The sequence below is a fragment of the Theobroma cacao genome, chromosome 5 (assembly GCF_053813885.1).
Source record: "Theobroma cacao isolate CCN51 chromosome 5, ASM5381388v1, whole genome shotgun sequence".
Taxonomy (NCBI): domain Eukaryota; kingdom Viridiplantae; phylum Streptophyta; class Magnoliopsida; order Malvales; family Malvaceae; genus Theobroma; species Theobroma cacao.
The window spans coordinates 29,776,606-29,798,987 of NC_142643.1; the positions used below are offsets into that span (position 1 = coordinate 29,776,606).

General features: G+C 33.4%; 2 protein-coding genes and 1 pseudogene across 4 annotated transcripts; 2 read left to right on the forward strand and 1 right to left on the reverse strand.

Annotated features, from left to right (window-relative positions):
• The first annotated feature begins 9,919 nt into the window (after positions 1-9,919).
• Positions 9,920-12,934, forward strand: LOC18598693 (uncharacterized). Its single transcript, XM_007028322.3, has 3 exons — positions 9,920-10,038; positions 10,192-10,503; positions 12,547-12,934. Exons 1-3 carry the CDS (start codon positions 9,927-9,929, stop codon positions 12,897-12,899), a joined length of 777 nt encoding a protein of 258 aa, XP_007028384.3. The 5' UTR covers positions 9,920-9,926; the 3' UTR covers positions 12,900-12,934.
• Positions 12,935-14,461: 1,527 nt separating this feature from the next.
• On the reverse strand, positions 14,462-18,263 carry UBC22 (ubiquitin-conjugating enzyme 22). Of its 3 annotated transcripts, none has more exons than XM_007028323.3 (7): positions 18,138-18,263; positions 16,785-16,899; positions 16,344-16,488; positions 16,183-16,260; positions 15,820-15,932; positions 15,530-15,633; positions 14,462-15,088 (listed from the first exon to the last, which is right to left on the reverse strand). In XM_007028323.3, exons 2-7 carry the CDS (start codon positions 16,785-16,787, stop codon positions 14,728-14,730), a joined length of 804 nt encoding a protein of 267 aa, XP_007028385.3. In that variant the 5' UTR covers positions 16,788-16,899; positions 18,138-18,263; the 3' UTR covers positions 14,462-14,727. The 3 variants fall into 3 exon arrangements, with proteins under 3 accessions (XP_007028385.3, XP_088662908.1, XP_088662907.1); XM_088806782.1 differs by having other exon boundaries at positions 16,785-16,866; positions 18,138-18,233; XM_088806781.1 differs by lacking the exon at positions 18,138-18,263 and adding an exon at positions 17,930-18,067.
• Positions 18,264-20,797: 2,534 nt separating this feature from the next.
• LOC148762541 (uncharacterized) lies at positions 20,798-21,559 on the forward strand (annotated as a pseudogene).
• The last annotated feature ends 823 nt before the right edge of the window (positions 21,560-22,382 follow it).

The window sequence follows — 22,382 nt, forward strand, 5'->3', positions numbered from 1 at the left end:
GATTTTATGTGGTGGAGAAAGAAAGCTTAATAGTTAAGAATTTAAAAATGGACCAATGGTAAGGTGACAAATGTCAAGCTTTATTTCTTTATTATTTTCCTCATAAATTAGCACAAAACCAGCATATTTCTCTTCATTATGGCCGGCCAAAGCAAGAACAAAGGAAGAAAAGAAAGAACAAGAACCCTAGGGTGAAAATTCAAGAGAAAATTAGTGGATTTCAAGTAATCAAGCAATCAAAGGTAAAATTTCTTGATTTTGACTTGTGATCTACCTTTCCCATACATTCTTTTGTATTGTCCATGGTTGAATTACAAGATATCATGAAGGATAGTGTGCTGATCAAACCCTAGGAGAGAGAATTTGATGATGATTTAGACAGATTTTTAAGATATGTGGATGTTTTTAGTTGTTTATGGTGTTAAGTGTAAGAATTAAGCTTGAAATTCACATATTCCTCATGAGTTCATCATTGGCCGAATCTTCCTTGTAGAGTGTTGATGGTGGATTTGGTTAGGAAATGATGAATTATGGTGAAAAAATCAAGTAAGAAAAATCATAGTGTTGATGCACTCACCATGGCCAAAATTCTCAAGAAGAAATGTGAGGATGGTTTTGCTAAATTTTATTTTCTTTGACTTGTGTTTGGTGAGTTGAAGTATTGGGAGAGAAATGGAACTATTTGGAGTTGAATTGGGCGTATTGGCCAATTAATCGGGTGATAGATCGAGTTAGGCCAACACAGCATGTAAACGATAATTCGAACAATTCGCGTTCCATATCATGCATTCATATAGAGTTTAGATTAGTTTTATAACAATTTAGCACAAATGTGCTAAATTGCTTGATTTTGCATTATGTCTAGGTGGTGAATCCTCTGAAAAAGGGTAAAGAAATTGCACCCGATGATCAATAATCGGAGTACTCCAAAATTCAAACTCCTGATACAGTGAGTAACCTTATCATCATCTTGATTATCTGAAGTGAATTTTAATTCGCTTTAGTGATTTTATGGAAAATGAGTTTAAATGATAAATCCTTATGTTTTATAAGCAAAATGTGATTAAATGAAATTATTTTATAAAATTGTCTTGAAATTGGAAGATAGTTTTGAAAATGGAGTAATTGGAGACTAATTACTGTGTTATAAATCATGGTTTGAATTGAATGGCTTATGATAATGTGGGCATGAGTGGCTGGATTTGGTAAATGTGCTGAAAAAGTATGAACTGTTGATTTGCCTTGAGAGGCTGTAAAATAAAATAATGATCATGTCATGTTGTTGAATTTTATTGATTTGGTGGGTTATATATTAGTCGCTGCAGTGGATGGGTTCCATGGACCAGCCTATTAGAGGGGCACGATAACCCTATTATATTCATACCTCAGTATGAGAGGCGCTGTTGGATAACTCATAAGGTTAAAACTTTAGAGTTCACTTCACGCCAAATCACCATGTGAGGGTGAACTCAGCCATCGTCAAAGAACGGCTATGTTTTCAAAATCAAAACATGATTTATGCGTACATAACTTTTTAACAGCCTTGGTGATCTCGGTTGGGATAGCCCTCGGCCAAGGTATCCTTGATAACTGAGTATGAGAATGATTTTAGCATGAGCCAAAGTTTTAAGAAATTCATAAGCCATGTTGATTACTCAATTTATATGAATTGATTTTATTTGGTTGAAATGGGTTGAAAGGTGATGAATTACAATATGTTAAACTATTTTATCTATCTCTATTTACTCAGCTTTAGATATTTTAGATGGTATTTGTTTACTCACTGAGATTATATAATCTCACCACCCTCCTTTCCACCCTTTCAAGTTCAAGATAATCGGTAGATAGCTCATTTCGTTGAGGGTTACAGTTGGACTTGTATCTTCAAAAACTGTGGGTTTACCGCTTTTAATACTTTTGGTCGTTTGTGGGCTCACGTGTCATTGTAAATTAAATCTTATACTTGGTTATATGTATTACAATATGTATGAATTTATTTAGCTTTTACGCTATAAAAATTATTTACCGGTAACTCTATAAATATTGTTTTATAAGAAAATAGAATATTTTATTGAATATTTTTATTATATTCAAATAGTTATAATTTCACTTTAAATGAATGTTTTAGATATCTAAACTTATTTTTGATTATGAAATATGTGTTTTCCACTTGCATACTATATTTTTAGCTGGTTTCGAGATTTTTGAGGAAAAATGATAAAAATGCCCCTGTAAGACAGAAATCATTTTTTTTTATTGATTTAAGTTGGAAATAGCTTAAAATCATTTAGAACATAATATTTGGCAACAGTTACTCACAGGGGAAATGAGAAACTGATATTAAAGCCTTGCGGGGTTCCGATTGACATTCCGGGTAATGAGTGTCGACCTGGACACCGCGGCGATTGTCACGGGCTTGAGGGGAGTATCGAGTCATGACAATTAGAGTGGTATCAGAGCTTTTGGTTTTAAAGATTAGAGCTTTTGGGTTTAAAGTTGTTTTAAAAACTACAGTGTCAGTGTGGCCCAAGTTAAGTTAAGTTAAGTTAGGTTTGATATAATAGAATATGTGCATCTGCATATAGAATTTGGAGTTGTTTAGACTCATTCTGTTTCTTCTTATAGATCTTGTGGGAGCATAAGTCATATACAGAGAGCTATATGACCTCCTGTTCCCAGTAATCCGCTTCCTTGTTAATGTCATGCAAAAGTAATAAGTAGGGTCGTTGTCCGGGTTTAAGATGCCACCCCGTGACATGAGCTAGTGTTAGAGAGATTTTAAAACGAATGTTCCTAATGAAAGATTAATGAAATGATATATCCCTCCGATTAAGGATGGAGAAATTTGGAGTTGGACTAATAGGCCGTGATAATTTATTCATTTGGTGGAATTATAATTGAACTCATGGTTGTCAATTGGAAAAAGATTTGGGGACTATGGATTGTATTGGGATTAATATAAAAGAGCACGTGTGATAATGGTAATAAAGGGCGCACTTTGATTAGAATGAATAGTGATGGTTGTAATTCACTTGGAGTGTATAAATTAAGCATTGAGGTAAGAGTAAACCCACACTTATGTGTACGAAGATAAGAACGCTATGTTAATTGAGCTTGTTATGCCCATATAAAAGTGGTGTTGGGATTTTGAAATATTTTATATGTGAATATGTGTAAAATAAGTACAGTAGCTTAGAGGGAACTGGTGTTGATTTCAATTAAGAGATTGTGAGATTCCAAGAATTGATTGAACCTATTATAGTTCATGGATATAAGCACGTGAATTAACTCGAGAGTGAGTATCAATGATCACTATAATTGATGTGTGGTCATGAAGTAAGAAGTTAGTAAACAAATATGCTCTAAGGATGAACTTGAACTTTGTTATGCATAGTAGGGTAGCCAAGGGATTAAAGGACTAGATGTGGAATTGACAGCTTGAGGTTAAATGACTTGGAAATGTCAAATCTAGTCTAAATGCCATATGAAGTTCTATAATTGAGACTGATATACGAATTACTTGAAAGATCAATTTAAAAGTTTATTCGGTTCAAAGTGTGGCCTATGATATGAATGATCAGTCTTTAAAGTGATCTCCCCAGAGTAAGGAATTTATATGTTGATGTTTGGATATACTCTAAGAGAGAGAACTTCTACATCCTAAGTTTAGGACAACTTTGGTCTTATGATCGCAAAGGCAAGGTGTAATAACTAAGTAAATTATTCACTTAATAAATGTGATTGGTTATTGATGAATAAAGTCAAGATCTTAACATTTAGTGGAGTAAAATTTGATAATTATGTATTTAAGAGTTATTTGGAGACAATTCCTTCATCAAATTTGCACTAAATGCTATGGTAAAGGCATATCAATGTTAATATGGAAATTTATCCAGGAATGATCTCAACATACCACCAAAGGAGAATTAAACATGTTGAAATTAATGTTCTAATAGTGTGCATATGATCGAAAGCTAGTTTGTAAGTTGTACTTTTCATGATCATGAAATATATAAAGATTATCAATATATGGGCATACACTTGGAGTTATAATTTACAAGTTTGGAGTATTTAAGATATGATTAAATGGAATTAGCATTAGTTAAGGTACGTAAATCTTTTAATTAATTTATGTGGAGTATGCATGATAGTAGAATGGAGGAACATAGTGCCGTGATACTATATGGTGAAGTTACTATACAATATGGAAAGAGTATTCTAAAGTGGGATTTATTGATTGTTGACAAGTGTTATAGGATGAGATGAATTTGAAAATATCGACTTTACCTATTATATGTGATAAGCACAAGAGGATATAAATGGTTATGGAAATTGAGACATAAGCTTGGAGGGAAACCAAACGGTTGAGAATGATTAGTGTAGTAAACCTTAAATATAAATGAATAACATTGATTAAGTAAACTCCAACAGCCACCATGCCCCGGTGCTAAGAACACTTCATGTCTAGGACGCATAAATAAAATGAGATAGATGTGAAGTTGAACTTACGAGTTGACCTAAAGTCATTGAACTTGATTCTAAGTTTTGTTAACTGGAGTTTTAATGTTTTGGAAGGTATTGATATGAATGAGTTAAAGCTGAAATGGTTAAAGGCGTTCCCTTCGGGGGGAGCAAAAGGTCTAGGGTTCGAAACTTGGCGAGAAGGTCCTGCAGGGCCTGTTGTGCCTCCCTTAGGTGCGGGGTTCCGAGTAAGTCAAGTGATAGGGATCCAGACATAACAATTGAAGTGGGCCCCGGAAGGGATGCCACATAAATGGCTAAGTTACGGGTTAAGTGATCACATGTTGTGAGACATAAGTTTAAGATAGATATCCCCAAGGAAATACTCAAGAGAAGTTCTGTCATGGATCTCGTGAAAGCAAGCACTAACTTATGTGGTTATTAAAAAGAAGCTGTAAGTTGAGAGTGATATTCATATTAACATTGAAAGGTACTTGAGGAGAATCTAGTTTCAAGTTTTGCAATTTCAAGGGCAATTTATAAATTGGCTAAAGGAGAATGATGTTATGTTCATATGAAAGAGTGGAACAAAGGATGATTGAAGTTGACCTTGATAATGAAGTCAGATAATGAAACTTTCATAATATATTATGGAAATTGGAATTTGAAAATGCTTGAGGCATACATGATTCAAATGAGTTTGAGTTTTAAGTGACAAATCAATATCGGAATGCAAGAAGGATACAAGGTAATGTAGAGGCATGAAGGATAATCGAGGAAAAAGGATGACTTTTAGGAATTGTGGTATTGCATAAGATGCAATGATCAAGTTAAGATAAATCTTTGAGGCATTAATGGAATTATAAAGCATACACGCATAATAAATTATAATTCAATGGAGATGACATTGTGATACAATGATATATAGTACAAGGAAACTTAAGCATATAATTGGAAATGATAAGAAGAGAGCATAAGTATGTAAATGATGTAGAACTATGCACAGGCATAACGAGAATTTGTGTGAATTATGAAGATTATTCTATTGAATCTTGGTTATGGATGGGAATGAACAAAGAGAAATTAGTTTGAAGGCATTAGAAAACAGAGACCCGTATACATAATGAGGAATATGGACATTTGAATGTGCTTGTATACGTGTGTGTGGAGTTAGTGATGTACCCAACTAAAATGAAGAATGGTTTTAGTGGTTCGAGATTTGAACTCAATATATTTGATGAGTGTATAGGTAATGTAACGATCAAGAATCTTATCAGAAGTCAATTTATGGTAACCTAAAAAATTTTGGGGAAATAGTTAAGGGAATGTAATCTATAGTATGGTTAAGCCATATGAGATGGATTAATAGGATTAAGAAGATTGAAATTTCCTAAATGAAAGGTAAACATGAAGTATGTGGAAATAATTGAAGCCATTAATCTTCCCTAACGTTGAGGATATGTACAGGAATGAGTATGGCATGTTAATGATGCCATAAACTACACAATAGTGTATGAGGATAGGATGAATGAATGAAAGTCGAGAAATTTGATATTGAATGAAGAAATAAGATAGTGAGTGGTATCCCTAAATAAGTATAAAATGCGATCGAAATTGGTATTATTGAGATGGAGTTATGGTTCAAGTTTAATTATGGTAATAGAAGCATGCTTGGTGTTTCAATATAAGAGATCATAATTGTAAAGGTTACTGTTGGTCTGATTTTAAAGGATAATAATAGACATAAGTGAAGTACTAGAGTTGAATTGGTGGTAAATGAGGTAAACAAATCAAAATTCATTATAAAGAGGAGGACATAAGAAGTTGAGTATTAAATGAGAAACAATACCCTCACCTTTTCTCTGAGTTTAGTAAATAAATTTTGAGGTCAAAATTTTATTTTAAGGGGGGTAGTGCTGTCAAGCCCAGCTCTACAATATGTTTATTATGCCATTCTTACATAAGAATGCATGTTTGCTTACTTAGGTACCTTGAAAATTGTTAAAAGATGGTAATGTACCAAATGGTACAATTAAGTTGAATTAAGCCTCGCATTAGTCCAAATAAAGATTGTAAGATGAAATTGAGAATTTTAAAACCCCAGAATAACTTAAAATGGTGATTCGGAGTTCGAAGACCAACTTGGAGTCAAATTGGAATTTTCATGACCTAGAGGCAAAATGGTCATTTTGCCACCCGAGGTTAAAATTAGAATGTTGGAAGAAGTTTTTGATCAAGATTGACTATTTAGAACATAATTTGAGTTTGAGAAGTGAAGAATTTTAATTTTGGTATTTTTTTTAGCATAGGGGTAAAATAGTCATTTTGCCACCCCAGGGAAAATTATAATTTTACACCACCCAACACTTGTCCAGCACATGAATTTTACCCAATATTATTATGGATAATTGAAAGATTTTATGTGGTGGAGAAAGAAAGCTTAATAGTTAAGAATTTAAAAATGGACCAATGGTAAGGTGACAAGTGTCAAGCTTTATTTCTTTATTATTTTCCTTATAAATTAGCATAAAATCAGCCTATTTCTCTTCATTATGGCCGGCCAAAGCAAGAACAAAGAAATAAAAGAAAGAACAAGAGCCCTAGGGTGAAAATTCAAGAGAAAATTATTGGATTTCAAGTAATCAAGCAATCAAGCAATCAAAGGTAAAATTTCTTGATTTTGACTTGTGATCTACCTTTCCCATACATTCTTTTGTATTTTTCATGGTTGAATTACAAGATATCATGAAAGATAGTGTGCTGATCAAACCCTAGGAGAGAGAATTTGATGATGATTTAGATAGATTTTTAAGATATATGGATGTTTTTAGTTGTTTATGGTGTTAAGTGTAAAAATTAAGCTTGAAATTCACATATTTCTCATGAGTTCATCACTGGTCGAATCTTCCTTGTAGAGTGTTGATGGTGGATTTGATTTTATTTCAAGTGAATTGGTTAGGAAATGATGAATTATGGTGGAAAAATCAAGTAGGAAAAATCATAGTGTTGATGCACTCACCATGGCCGAAATTCTCAAGAAGAAATGTGAGGATGGTTTTGCTAAATTTTATGTTATTTGACTTATGTTTGGTGATTTGAAGTATTGGGAGAGAAATGGAATTATTTGGAGTTGAATTGGACGTATTGGCCAATTAATCGGGTGATAGATCGAGTTAGGCCAACACCGCATGGAGACGATAATACGAACAATTCGCGTTCCATATCATGCATTCATATAGAGTTTAGATTAGTTTTATAACAATTTAGCACAAATGTGCTAAATTGCTTGATTTTGCATTATGTCTAGGTGGTGAATCCTCTGAAAAAGAGCAAAGAAATTACACCCGAGGATCAATAGTCGGAGTACTCCAAAATTCAAACTCCTGATACAATGAGTAACCTTATCATCATCTTGATTATCTGAAGTGAATTTTAATTCGTTTTAGTGATTTTATGAAAAATGAGTTTAAATGGTAAATCTTTATGTTTTATAAGCTAAATGTTATTAAATGAAATGATTTTATAAAATTGTCTTGAAATTGAAAGATGGTTTTGAAAATGGAGTAATTGGAGACTAATTATTGTGTTATAAATCATGGTTTGAATTGAATGGCTTATGATAATGTGGGCATGAGTGGCTAGATTTGGTAAATGTGCTGAAAAAGTATGAACTGTTGATTTGCCTTGAGAGGCTGTAAAATAAAATAATTGCCATGTCATGTTATTGAATGTTATTGATTTGGTGGGTTATATATTGGTCGCTGCAGTGGACGAATTTCGTGGATCAATCTATTAGAGGGGCACGGTAACCTTATTATATTCATACCTCAGTATGAGAGGCGTGGTTAGATAACTCCTAAGGTTAAAACTTTAAAGTTCACTTCACGCCAAACCACCACGTGAGGGTGAACTCAGCTAACGTCAAAGAACGACTATGTTTTCAAAATCAAAACATGATTTATGCGTATATAACTTTTTAACAGCCTTGGCGGTCTCGGTAGGGATAGCCCTTGGCCAAGGTATCCCTGATAACTAAGTATGCGAATGATTTTGGCACGGGCGAAAGTTTTAAGAAATTCATAAGCCATGTTGATTACTCAATTTATATGAATTGATTTTATTTGGTTGAAATGAGTTGAAAGGTGATGAATTACAATATGTTAAACTATTTTATCTGTCTCCATTTACTCAACTTTAGATATTTTAGATGGTATTTGTTTACTCACTGAGATAATATAATTTCACCACCCTCCTCTTCACCCCTTTCAGACTCAGGATAGTCTGTAGATAGCTCATTTCGTTGAGGGTTACAATTGGACTTGCATCCTCAAAAACTGTAGGTTTATCGCTTTTAATATTTTTGGTCGTTCATGGGCTCACGTATCACTGTAAATTAAATCTTATGCTTTGGTTATCTGTATTACAGTATGTATGGATTTATTTAGCTTTTATGCTACAAAAATTATTTACTGGTAACTCTATAAATATTGTTTTATAAGAAAATAGAATATTTTATTGAATATATTTATTATATTCAAATAGTTATAATTTCACTTTAAATTAATGTTTTAGATATCTAAACTTATTTTTGATTATGAAATATGTGTTTTCCACTTGCATACTATATTTTTAGCTAGTTTTAAGATTTTTGAGAAAAAATGACCAAAATGCCCCTGTGAGACAAAAATCATTTTTTTATTGATTTAAGTTGGAAATAACTTAAAATCTTTTAGAACATGATATTTGGCAACGGTTACTCACATGGGAAATGAGAAACTGATATTAAAGCCTTACGGGGTTCTGATTGACATTCAGGATAATGAGTGTCGATCGGGACACTGCTGCGGTTGTCACGGGCTCGAGGAGAATACCGGGTTGTAACAGACGGAGATCCCTCACCATCATAATGTGAAATTAAGAAAAGGTAAAGGTTTCTTTTATCTTTTTCTTTCTATTTATATTATTTAACTATTTATATATTTAACCATTATATAAAATCTTGTATATCGTATTTAACTATTTATATTTTATACATTATAGTTTTATATTTAATATTTTAAACTTAAATAAAAATATTGGATGTTGACTACACATAAACAATCAAACCTCAATAGTTCAAATAATGAAAAAGAGTAACATGAATCAAGACGTCCTAGACTCAATCTTAAAGAAATAGATGCTTTTCAAGTAAAATCTGATACTTATAAAACTATTATAAATTTTTCTTTTATTATTTCTTTTGATTTTACATGTTATATAAAAATATTGTATATTATGAATCTTTTGATTATTTATTAAGTTCAACATATTAGTTTTAAAAATTTTTAATCCTTACACCTTTTTCATCTTTAACCCCCCAAATAAAAATTGACTAGCTCCACCCCTGGTTGGACCTTGATTCCTTCTCTCTCTTATATATACTACCGTTAGCATTATCTCTTGCTTTAGATGTCACAGTTTTAAAGATGAAGAGACAATCATCGTCTTCTAGCCGGAGGCAAAACTCCATTGGTTGCATGTGTGCCATTTCCAACCTTCTTTTCAAGCACTATAATCGCTCAAAATTTCTTATTTCTGGTGTGTTCCTTCAGCTGATCGCTTTGGGAACTAGTTTTTTGCAGAGAATTCCAATTGTATATTTAGTTCTAGTATAATTTTTCCCCAACTAATTGCTCCATGCATTGAAGAACACGACTGAGTACATTATTCCGTACTACTACTGATTTTCAGGAAAAAAGCAGGCAAAGGAGGCACCAGAATCTGCAACGAAAGCCCCTGAACAAACGCTAAAAGCTGCAAATCTTCCAAGGAGTCCAACGCTGGCGGCAGAGTTACGGCGGTCAAACTCCGTTGAGACTCCTCCTAATACGCTAGTGGCGAGGTTGATGGGAGTAGATAAGTTTCCTAGGACCCCAGAATCCACCGCCAACAAGAGAAGGAAGTTGCTTTGTGCTCTGGAGAAGTGTGATGAGGACTTGAAGGCCCTTCAAAGGATCATTGAACTTGTCAACACAAGCGTCAGCGTTGAACACAACAGTGAGAGTAAGTCTGCTCCATTAGCTTTTCTTCTTCTTCAATAGGTAACATCCACTTCATAGTTTTTCCTTTTTCATTACATTGAATTTATTGTTTTCTGTCTCTTCATTGTAGATAGTATGGTATCACATATGCACGCATGAGGGGTTCATTCTTACACATACATACACAAATTAAGGCCCAAATATGTTGGAATTTTGTAATGTACTCGATAAACCCTGATATCTTCTGATGTCTTTGAGTAAATACGATGGATCTTAATTCAGCATTTAGCCTAGGAAAGTTGTATCTAATCAACTTTAAACATTTGGTCAAGCTGGTGCCTAGCTTGTCTAACCCTACCTAAATGGAATCAATTATGTACATATGAAAACTATTGTTGTCTCTTTTAATTGCAAGGCAGCTATAAAGCTGTGGGTGGTTAGGAAATTAGTCTTGTCAATCTGTTTAGGGAGAGATTACCAACTCCGTTACTACCTGGATCAGAGACTAAAGGTACTGATTGTACATTGCAAATTGAAGAGGAAACACCTTTTCCTCACCTTCCCTATTGCTTTCCTTGTAAGGTGAGCCACTTGCCCTTATGTTTCGGATACCGAATTTACAATCATGACTTGCTAGTGGGAGACAAAATTATCCTCTTTATTGCTACAAGCAATCATACATACTAGCACATGACCAAATGACCCACAGCTGTTTTTCTTTCTTTTTCATTTTCTCCTTTGAAAAGCGAAAAACGTTAACAACGCACGAGCTAAAACAGATGAAAGAATCTCTTCTTTGTCATATCTGCCCCAAGAAATTATACTTACAAATACAATGCAATATAACGAAATCTTCACACTGTTCTTCAAACAATCTTCTTCCTTGTTCTATCGTTTTCATACACATGCATCCCACAGATTTTTGCTGGGTGATCTGTTCATGTCCTTGGGCTAGCCTGCTTAGGTGCTCATTTCTTTAAATGCTCTGCAGCTTCAACTTGGCAGCTTGAATGTTTTTTTTTTTTAATCTTTTGTGGTCGATGAGAGCACTTGACTTGACATTTTTCCCCCCACAGTAACATTTCCAGATAATACTACTAGTATAATATATAGATGATAATTAAGTAAGTAAAGAAACCCTCCCCCAGCTGTTGTTGTTCTAAGAGTGAACCAGGGATTCAACCCCTGGTAGGAGTGAATAAACAAAAAGATATAACAAGAAAAGAGAAAAGAGAGCCTGCAGAAATAAAAGAAGAAACAGACCCCATTGTCTTTGTGGCTTTACTTAGCATCCAATATCCCCACTTTTGCAGGGTATGGGAGTTGGGCCCCAAAATAGAAAATGCAATAAGATTAGAGCAGGGTGTGGGTTGAGGTAGGGTCGTTTTTGGGGTTCGGATTGGTGAATCATTTTGAACCATTTTTTTATTTATTTTGGAATTAAAATATTCAACTGTGAAATTAATAAATCATTATTTTATAATCAATTATCATAAATAATAAAAATAGCACAATTTTTAATATTCATATTTAGTGTATTTTAAATAAGTTTTGTAATCCATTTAAAATATTCAATATCGAAAAGATTGAAAAATACATTATTTTATATAATAATTATAAGTAATATCACTTCTTTCAATATTAAAATTTTCATTTAAAAAACACAATTTATCATTTATCCATCATTGTAGCACAGTTGAAGTCTTTTTGGATTATAAATTCGAGATTTTATGGTATTAAATTGAATTGATCTTGATTTCAAGTTGTTACAAGTTTGGTTTGTTTGTTTTTTAAGTTTAGGTTATTTTGAGTTCGGATTTTTAATTTTTTTCAATCAATTTGAGCCACATTGGTTCAAATTTGATGTTAGTTGAGACAAAATTTTGGATTCGACTAGATTTTGCGACCCCTAATAGGATTGAAAAAAACCAATCTCAGTTGAAACCTTTACATCATGGGGTGAATATATTCCTGTCCTAGCACATGCAAACAGATGTGTGGGCTTGGCTTTCCTTGTCTTGTTACTAAGGCTATGCACTGCATGTTTTATAAATTTGTACTCCAGGACGAACGCTACAACATCATCAGAAGCAGCAACTTAAGAAGAAACCGGGACAAGAGGACACCGCAGGCGCCTGCTGCTTCTTAGATAGATTCACAAAGGAATCAATTGACGATGCAAGAAGCCATCAGGATGATGCAGGGTCGCCATTGTGGAGAAGCAAGGCCATGGTACAGAGCGTGGATGAAGTGTGCAAGGATATTGCATGGGGTGAAAGGCGGGAGATTGGCAGAATAGGCTTTGCGTTGCAAGATCAAATTTGCAAAGATTTGATAGACGAGATTGTTAGAGAAATGGGGCACCGCTTCACCTATTCGCTTCCCTTTGAAGCATGTAAAAGAGGATTGGCTTTCTAATTGGACCATATGTATTGTGCCTCTGTTGAGACAAATTATGAGTACAAGCTTGCCAATCTAATTTTGATCTAACAATTTACACCGCAAAATTCAAAGGTATTATAGCATAAGAGAATACTGGATCTCTTTGGGGACGACTGAAGTACCCTTTCCGTATTATTCTGGACGATCTAACAATTTCCAATGATGATCCCGGTAGTGGCCTTTGATACATGGAATGCATTCCCCAGGAATATCAAGTGTTAGTTATGCTTGTTGTGAGTCTTGGCAGCATCAACGTAGTTGAAGGATTGTTGCTGTAGGAATCTCGGCAGTGCAATATATAATCCTTTAAAAGTGCCTTTGAGATCTTGGCAACGGATGAGCATAACACGAGAATGTTTCTGACGTCTAGAAGAATAGAGAAGGTGTTGTCAGGATTGGAATATTGTTGCAGGCAATGGGGAGTCATTGAATAAGTGTAGAGAGGTGACAAACCTTCTCATATAGCTAAGATGGGTCATGGGTGAGGCCTAATCGAGGTGACAAAGACCGTGCAAAAGCCTATCATCTAGAGGATTGCTTTCTTAACAATCTTAATGTCGAAAGTATAGGAGACGAGCGATATAATGGTTTGCCATCTAAGGGCTAACCCAACGATGATCGATATGTCAGTAGTAAGTGTAGTTTGCATGAACTAAGAAGTAGGTACCATGTCCAAGAGTTACCTTGCTGCTTGGCCAGGGAAGAATTGCTCGGGTGTAAATTACCTCGCTTTTGAGCCAAGAAAGAGTTGTTGACCACAAGATTGGAACGACCACTTCCTTCCATGGTGTTTTGTGATAGTGTTAGTAGATGATTGCCATGGAGCCGTAATTTGTCAAGCCAAGTCTTAGGCTGTAGTAGTAGTGCCAAATATTATGGCTTGCAAGAATGTTGTTGATGTAGATCAAGATAGCCTTAGTGATGGCTAAGAAATTGGCTTCTTTATTGTTGAGATATAAGCTTTGTCGCAGAACCTTTACGTGTGAGGGAGTCCATTATTGTCAGAAGGGTCTGCAACTATTGGCTTGCTCGAATAAGGGTGGGTCTGAAATGAGGTTGAGACAAATTTGATGGTTGTTGTACTCGGTTGCAACGATAAAATAGTAAGCCTTGATTGTTGAATTTAGGTTTTTCCTCAAATTGGCTACTAACAAAAGTTTAAGGTGTAAATTGTATAATTCGAAGTAGCACATGTAACATTAACTCTTTTCAGAACTGCAATACCATACCAGCTCTTATAATCGTTTTTGGTCCAAATTCTGAATCAAAGACAATTTTTGGCTGGAATTGCAACAAAAATAAATGAATTTCGAAAGGAATGTGTTTGAGGTTTGAGGAGCAAGTGGGTTTCTTCTCAGTAACATATAACTTCAGTTTCAAGGACGCGTAGATTGCCATCTACAGTGACTAGCACCCATTCTTCGGTTTTATTTCGATTTACCACCATCGAGTGACTACCCTACCCACTCTTTGGTTTCAATTTATTTCAGCTAGACTGAACAAGGATGACTGATAATGTAGCCAGAGACCCAGAACAATGAAAGTTTTAAGAGCAATGATGCAATTAGGCATAAAGGCAAATCCTGAAATTTGTAGCGCCACAACACCCCCCCCCCCCCCCCCCCCCCCCCCCCTCCACAACAACAATGATCATGATGCGGGAAACGTGAGCAGGCAAATTTGATCCATCACCTTTCCTAATTGAAGCATCCATTACACCAAAAAAAACCAATTTCCCAAGCCGTTAACATAACGTTAGCAGCATACTCCAAAAACGGCATTTGATTACTTTATCCTATCTTTTTTATAATCTCTTCAGACTTTTCTTTCTCGCATCCATTTTCTTCTTGTCTGCCTGAACTTTCGTCAGGCCTTCCTTCTTAAGAGCAGGGCCTGCTGTTCCTACCAGGGCAGTTCCACTCACCCCTGTTTCAGTTGTTGGAAATATAGACTGCTGATCCTGGTTATTCCCTCCTTTCGTGGCCGTGATAGACTGGGCCAGTGGGGATGGCAATGATAATGCAGCAGCACCACTTGCTGCATTTTTCTGGTCAACATTGAGAACCGAGGTGTTAGACTGGTCAACATTCAATGCCGTAGTTGATTCACAAATAGCTCCTGACTTGAACTTGGGTTTTGGCTTTGCATGAATTCCTGTATAAAGCCTGTGTTAAGAACAGGTAATGCACTTGTCAGACCGGCATCGTTGTGCGCAATTCCAATTTCATTTCTTTAAAGTGTAGTAGTCACGCTATCTTTGAACCTCCTATTTCAATTACAAAAACAATGTGCTCTTCTATACTATCAAATCTTCACTGATCTTAGAAAAGTCAAAAGACCAAAGTGACATAACTAAAGGCAAAACTTTAATGAAATTATGAGCAACTAAGAAACCAATGGTGCCTGGATTTGTCCCCTTCAGGTCAAAAGAACCTGACAAACCATGTAACAGTAAAAATGCACTGGAGACCCCATAAAAAAAGCATAATTTCTAATCAAGAACAAAAAAGAACAGTATTTGTCTTGTTAAAGACTCTCTCACATAGAAGGCTCTAGGTTTCCACATTGCAAAATATTAAGCAAATAATGTGTTTGGTACGCCTCACCTGGCATGCCTAGCATACTCATCATAATTTTCAAGCAGCATCTTGCCAGCCTGCTCATTTAGAGCAGATTCTGGAAAAGGCTCAATCAGTAAACACCTAACTACCTGCAGTAACAAAATCTGGTGTCAAGGAAGATAAAAAGCATGAAACCAAAGTTCTAATGCTTAATTAGTTAAAAAAAAAAAAAGGAAAGAAAGAAAAAGAAAAAAAAGGCAGTCCTGAGGCAGTTCTTATCAAACAAACTGATAAAAATTGGGTACAGAATGAAGTCTGGGTATAATGGAACTTACAATGAGTACATGTCGTAACCCGAGACTTGGATTCCAATCCTTTTTTAGTGTGTTCACACAAATTTCACCATTGGTTGCAATATTTGGATGAAAAATCTTTGTAAGAAAGTAGCCTGCAATATAGATGTTCAGAATATTCACTAATGCACAAAATAAACTGTTTCTTTGCCATACGGTATCACCAGAAATTTAGAGATTGAAATACAGGATGAATGACTTAAAAACAAAACACAAAATTGCAAGCCATGAAATTGCAGAAATTTTTCTCCAGAAGCCTGACATGACCTAGGTTTTAAATTTTTGTATATCACAGACATGTTGAAATCTGATTATGTCTGGATAACTATAATCGATGCAACATACCTTTTGGAGGGGACTGAGGAAAATCATGAGACAGTAACAACTTCATACGGAAAACACCATTTTCATACGGAGTCCCAGCTGTAAAGTCAACAAATCCTCAGAATCGAAAAGTAACAAGTGTACTACAGAGGAAGTAAATTTGTTTCAACAGAATTACGTGCCTGGCCCTTCAATGTCAGCATAAATGATTGAAAAATCATCATCATTTACTCCAACTTTAATGCCTTCTGGTGGGGATTCATCAAGACTCTTCAATTCCTTTGCCAGTTGCTTTATTACATTTGGTGGAAGATTTTCATTAGTTGCCTAACACAGCACAAAAGAAAAATATAAGAAATGCAATTCCTAAATGGTCAAAATAAAAATTTCACATGACAAGTTAAAGGAAATGCCATACAATACATATTTAAAGGAATTCTATTTTCTTTTCTTTCATAGCATAAACAGCTTAAAGCACTATTATTCTGAACCTATATACCTGAAACTTTCTTCTCTAACTAAGACAAAAGAGAACAAGGGACTAAAAAATTAACGAAAATTTTGTTGATTTCCACAACAATCAAAAGATATAAATGGTATTATGTAAACGGCAGCAAAATTACCATGCTAAGGGAAGAAAAGGAATCCTTGACAAAAGACTCAGAACCTCAGCAACACACGTCCGAAAGCTCACCAACTTTGGCACTTTTTTACAGTAAGAAAAGTGAGGATTCAGCACTGCCAAAAGAAAAACGAAAGAAATAACCAGAAACTGAACAATATTAACATCTGGTTTTCAAAATGAAACACCAAAATAAAAGTTCTTTCCTTTTCAGACAAGTAGGCACAACTAGCAGATTGGATAAACAGTCAACCCAACTATTTTCACCAGATAATCAAAAGTATAAATCTCAAATACACATGCACACACATGAATGCAGATAAATATGATTGAGATGCAAGACCCAGAAACTCTCGGAACAAATAGAAAGCGGCACAGACTAAAACTTCCTATAAGATTCACATATTAATCTTTTATGTCTTATCTATGTAATCTAATTTCATAAACTAATTTTTATGTCTATCTGTTTATTTTACCAGAAATTGAAAAAATATGTAAAGGCCATGATAGTTTGAGCAAGATAATATTTCTTTTCCCAGATTACACCACTACAAACTTGTTTTAGACCTCCTTTCCGTTAACTGGTTTTTGGCAAGTGAAACTGCCTTCCAATTAAGTTGGTTAAATTCTAATCTTACAATACAGTTTGTACATGGTAAAGGGTAAAGGAACATGTGGGAGTTGAGATTAAAGGCTTAAATTATGAGTCTAATTTTCTGATACCAATGTATCGTAGAAAAGTCTTATGAATGTTTTGGTACCCAAAACCCCCGTAGAAGAATAACACCAAATGCACATCCATTTTGAATTTTGAAGCATGCTGGGGTAGGCGCATAATCAGCAGGAAGCCTCAAAACTCAAGACTATGACTTTGTTCAAACAAACGCTCATCCATACAATCAAAATGAAACAACAGCCGAAAGAGACAAAGTTAAAAGAAGGATTTTTCAATCCAATCAGAGCACTTACCCAGTGCATTTGACAGAACAAACCTAATATAGTCTTACACGTTTCCGACCAAGTATCAAAAGTCAACAAGCAAAGCAAATTACTGCTCCACATACAGGTATACATAATCCTAGTGGCTAACTTGAAACCAAGAAAAAGGAAAAACCCATACAAAATCAACCAAGAAAGGCATCTCACATTTCCCATTTCACCAAGAAAGCACAATCGTCGAAGAAGAAAAGGAATCGAAAATTTTATTTAATTTTCTTTCAAGAGAAGAAAAAAACACACAAAAGAATGTTAATCCAAGGAAAGAAAAAAAACATCTGAGATCACATATAAGATTACGACAGTCGACCCATATTGTTCTGATGGCAAGAAACGCAAAACCCAGATGAGGGATTACCTTAATGCTTTCCTTTCTCTCGATGTTGCACAGAGACTGAGAAAGCGATCTCTTTCTTGGAAGGAATGATTGATTGATTGGCTGATTTTGAGGAGAGTCTCCCTTTTCTTTTATTTATTTATTTATTATTATTTTATTAGTATATACCAGTGGTAAATAAATCCATTTATTCAAAAAAAATTAAATAAAAAACAATTGGGTAAATTCGAACCGACGTGTCGCTCACGAGATGCACAGGATCTATAGACGTCCGGTTGAGATGGGGTTCGTTTCACGCGCCTGGCTCGGGAATCAGGAGACATGAAGCCCTGACCCGCACACCTTGGAATGCGCGTGGATTAAGATCCTACTGTCGGACAGTAACATAATCGAAGGTCGTATGTGAATTAAAGATCAGAAAATGAAAAAATAAAAAGGAAAGAGAAGGGGGCAATCTTTGTAAATTATGCAACCAAGGAAGGGTATTTTAGTCAACCAATTTTTCTGGAGCGGAGCGGTATATGTTATTTTCAACTTTTTTATTAATTTTAGAAAAAGGAGGGGTTAGGTGAACGTTCGTGTAGTAGTCTTGTCGGAACGTGGGACAGGAGTCTTCCTCTTTTTGCTCAAATTTCGCATTTTACTATTAAAATAAAATTATTAATTAATTTTTGAAGTGGCCCACCCCTATCTTGGTGACCGTTGGGAGGTCTCCTCCCTAACTAGCCGTTAGCGGCGTTTGCCTGCTAAATTTCCATTTTATTATTGCCTTTGTTTTTTTCTTGCTCAATCATTGGGTTGAATGGAGAATTAATCTGCTTCAATAAATTAAGGGGTTGCTTTGAGTTTATTTGTTTAAGCACCAGATTTTTCACTTTAAATTTAAAAAAAAAAAAGAAAAAAAATCTTATTTTTCTTCAGTAAAGAAGAATTAACTGTTCGGGAAAAGTTGTACAAATCATTCTACATGTGCAGTGAAAATTTAGTACTTTTTTCTCAAATAGATGAGCCATTCATGTTTACTATAAATAAATCCTAACTAGTTGGTAGAAAGATTTTATAATTTATAATATTTGATGTCGAAATCAATAGACTTGTTCGTCAAGAATATCATTATCTGGAGTCCATAAGAGTTTAGGTTGTTCCAAATTTTAAACTATACAAGTGTCCAAACTCTAATGGCGATGATCTTCGAGTAGAATAACACTAATTGTAGTTTTGCTTTTGCTACTAAACCTAGTGTTAGTTAGGTGAAGACATTCAAGGTTTTGCACTTCTCAAGAAAATATAAAAAAAATAGAAACAACACATTTGATCCATGGAATAAAATAGAAAAAAATAGAATACCAATTAGATGGAAACAAAATAAAACAAGAATATAATAGAATAATTATTATGTAGTTTAGTTAAAAGAATGAAATTGAGTGGGAATTGTGATAATAATTCATTCTAAGTTTTTATTGATAAGAATAGCTTGGGAATAAAAGTAAATGATAAAATGACAAAATTACCTTTTATTATAATAGAATTTATTTTCATAAAAAAAATACCCTTTATTATAATTTACTAAAATTTATACCGAAAAATAAAAGTACCTTTTATTATAATTTAATAATATTTTTCCTTTTTTAATATTTTAATTTCTATTTTCATTAAAAATTTAAAATATTAATAAGTTTTAATTTATTATTAAAATATTAATATGATTTTTTGTTTTAATTTCTTTTTATTTTTTCTCTATTTGCATTTTTCATTTTTTTTATTTGCTTAATTTCTATTTTCATTAACAATTTAAAATATTAATAATTTACTAATTTATTATTAAAAGAAAATACCAATTAATATCCATTCATTATTAATATTTAACAATTTTAAATTATTAATAATTTATTAATATTAATAATTTAATAATATTAATTATTATCCAAATCTCTTAAAAGGATTAAAATTAATATTTTGGATTCATAATATTATTTTGAAAATTATTTCAAGACTTATGAACACCAAAAAGATGAAATCTTAAAAGAATATTACAATTTTATGAATAAATATAAATTTTAATTGAATTCTTTGAGTGGTTTGAAAACTATTATGAGATTCAAACAATAAATACAATAAAAACCAGTAATAAATGGCAAACTAACAAAAAGGAAATCGAATCACAACACCCTCCTCTTACAGAAGTCCAATATACACACAAAAACACAGGAATTAGAGCTACCCCATTAAGAATGAGAGCACCTGAATTAGGAGAAAATGTTTCCTCGAAATATATAAAGATGATAGTTGAACAAAACAATTATACAAATTTAAATCTGCACACTATATCACAACAACTAGATAAAGTAGAAATCTTAGTGGAAAACCAACCTCAACGTACTCAAAATTTATCAACAGGAGAAAATAGAATTGAAACCCCAAAATCTTCACAACCAGTATTTACACCATTTGAAGTACCAAAAAAATATCACCATGAACAACAGAATCAATTTTTAAAAGAAATACAAGACAGAATTGATGCTTTAGAAAGCCAAAATTCAAGAATAATCATTCTAGAAACTCCAACGCAACAATCCCGCACAATCCATACCATAGAAACTCAAAGCTATTCAGAAGAATTAGATGACCAACAAATCAATAAAATGGTTTGGAAAGAACCACAAAAATACTATTATCCCAAAATGACAGCCCCATATCTAAATATTGAAGAAAAACCAATATTTCAAAACAAATATAATGCTAATACAATTTACAAATGGAACATAGATGGAATCTTTGAATATAACATTCTCAGTACACTCCAGCAAATGACAATGGTTTCAAATGTTTACAAAACCCAAAACCAAATTGGTCAAATTACAGATCATGCTATAGCACACCTCCTAGTTGCTGGATTTACAGGACAACTAAAAGGATGGTGGGATAATTATCTTACAACAAATCAACAAGAAGAAATATTAAAAGCTACCAAAAAAGATAATGATGGCAACTCTATTTTAGATAATCAAGGAAGAGAGATACAAGATGCTGTTGCAACTCTCATCTTCTCAATATCCAAACATTTTATCGGAAATCCCTCTCACTTAAGAGATAAGAATTCAGAATTATTGTCAAATTTAAAATGCAAAAAATTAACTGACTTTAAATGATACAAAGATATGTTTATGACTAGGGTCATGCAAAGATCAAACAACAATCAACCTTTCTGGAAAGAAAAATTCTTAGCTGGACTTCCTACATTATTAGGAGAAAAAGTTAGGAATCAAATAAGTGAAACTTATAAAGGAATAATACCTTATGAAAATTTCACATATGGAGAACTTATAAGTTTTACTCAAAAAGAAGGACTAAAAATTTGCCAAGATTTAAGACTCTAAAGACAATTAAAGAAAGAAAGAAAATTATGCACAAAAGAATTGAGATCATTCTGCTAACAATTTGATATAAAAAATGAATCTTCTTTTTCAAAATCCTGTTGCACTACAAGACCAACAAAACAAAAAAGACATAAGAAAAATCTCCAAGAATATTATCAAAAACCAAAATATAAGAAACATTAATTTATTAAAATCTCTATCAATTGATACAAATCAAATTAATTCTTTAATCAATAATAAGCAAGATCAAATCACCTACTTAAAAGAAGAAGTTTCTTTTGAAAAGATTAATCAACAACTAACCACTAAAGAAGTTAAGCAACAGATTGAGCAAATCAGAAAAGAAATAGAAGAGACAATCTGTTCCGATATTCCAAATGCATTTTGGGACAAAAAGAAACATAAAGTAGAATTGCCTTATACAAAAGATTTTAATGAAAAACAAATCCCCACAAAAGCTAGAGCAATACAAATGAACAAAGAAATGGAAGAATTTTGCCAAAAAGAAATTAAAGATTTACTAGACAAAAAATTAATCAGGAAAAGTAATTCACCATGGAGTTGTTCTGCTTTCTATTTAATAAAAAATGCAGAAATAGAAAGAAGAACACCAAGCCTTGTCATTAATTATAAACCATTAAACAAAGCACTAGAATGGATAAGATATCCAATCCCAACAAAGAAAGATCGTTTTCAAAAATTATGTAACGCAAAAATATTTTCAAAATTTGATATGAAATTAGGATTTTGGCAAATCCAGATAAAAAAAACTGAAAGATACAAAACAGCATTTACAGTTCCATTTGGGCAATATGAATGGAATGTAATGCCTTTTGGATTAAAAATTGCATCATCAAAATTTCAAAGAATTCTATTAAAATTTTATATT

Bases quoted from the DNA above. Each gene is read 5' to 3' on its own strand.
- UBC22 (XM_007028323.3), bottom strand. The intron at 16,261-16,343 runs GCACGTAATTCT...TTGACTTTACAG, and splicing joins TGCTGACATTGAAGGGCCAG to CTGGGACTCCGTATGAAAAT. The intron at 15,933-16,182 runs GTATGTTGCATC...TCTATATTGCAG, and splicing joins TCCTCAGTCCCCTCCAAAAG to GCTACTTTCTTACAAAGATT.
- LOC18598693 (XM_007028322.3), top strand. From the start codon at position 9,927: ATGAAGAGACAATCATCGTCTTCTAGCCGGAGGCAAAACTCCATTGGT. The intron at 10,039-10,191 runs GTGTGTTCCTTC...ACTGATTTTCAG, and splicing joins CTCAAAATTTCTTATTTCTG to GAAAAAAGCAGGCAAAGGAG. The intron at 10,504-12,546 runs GTAAGTCTGCTC...TTTGTACTCCAG, and splicing joins CGTTGAACACAACAGTGAGA to GACGAACGCTACAACATCAT.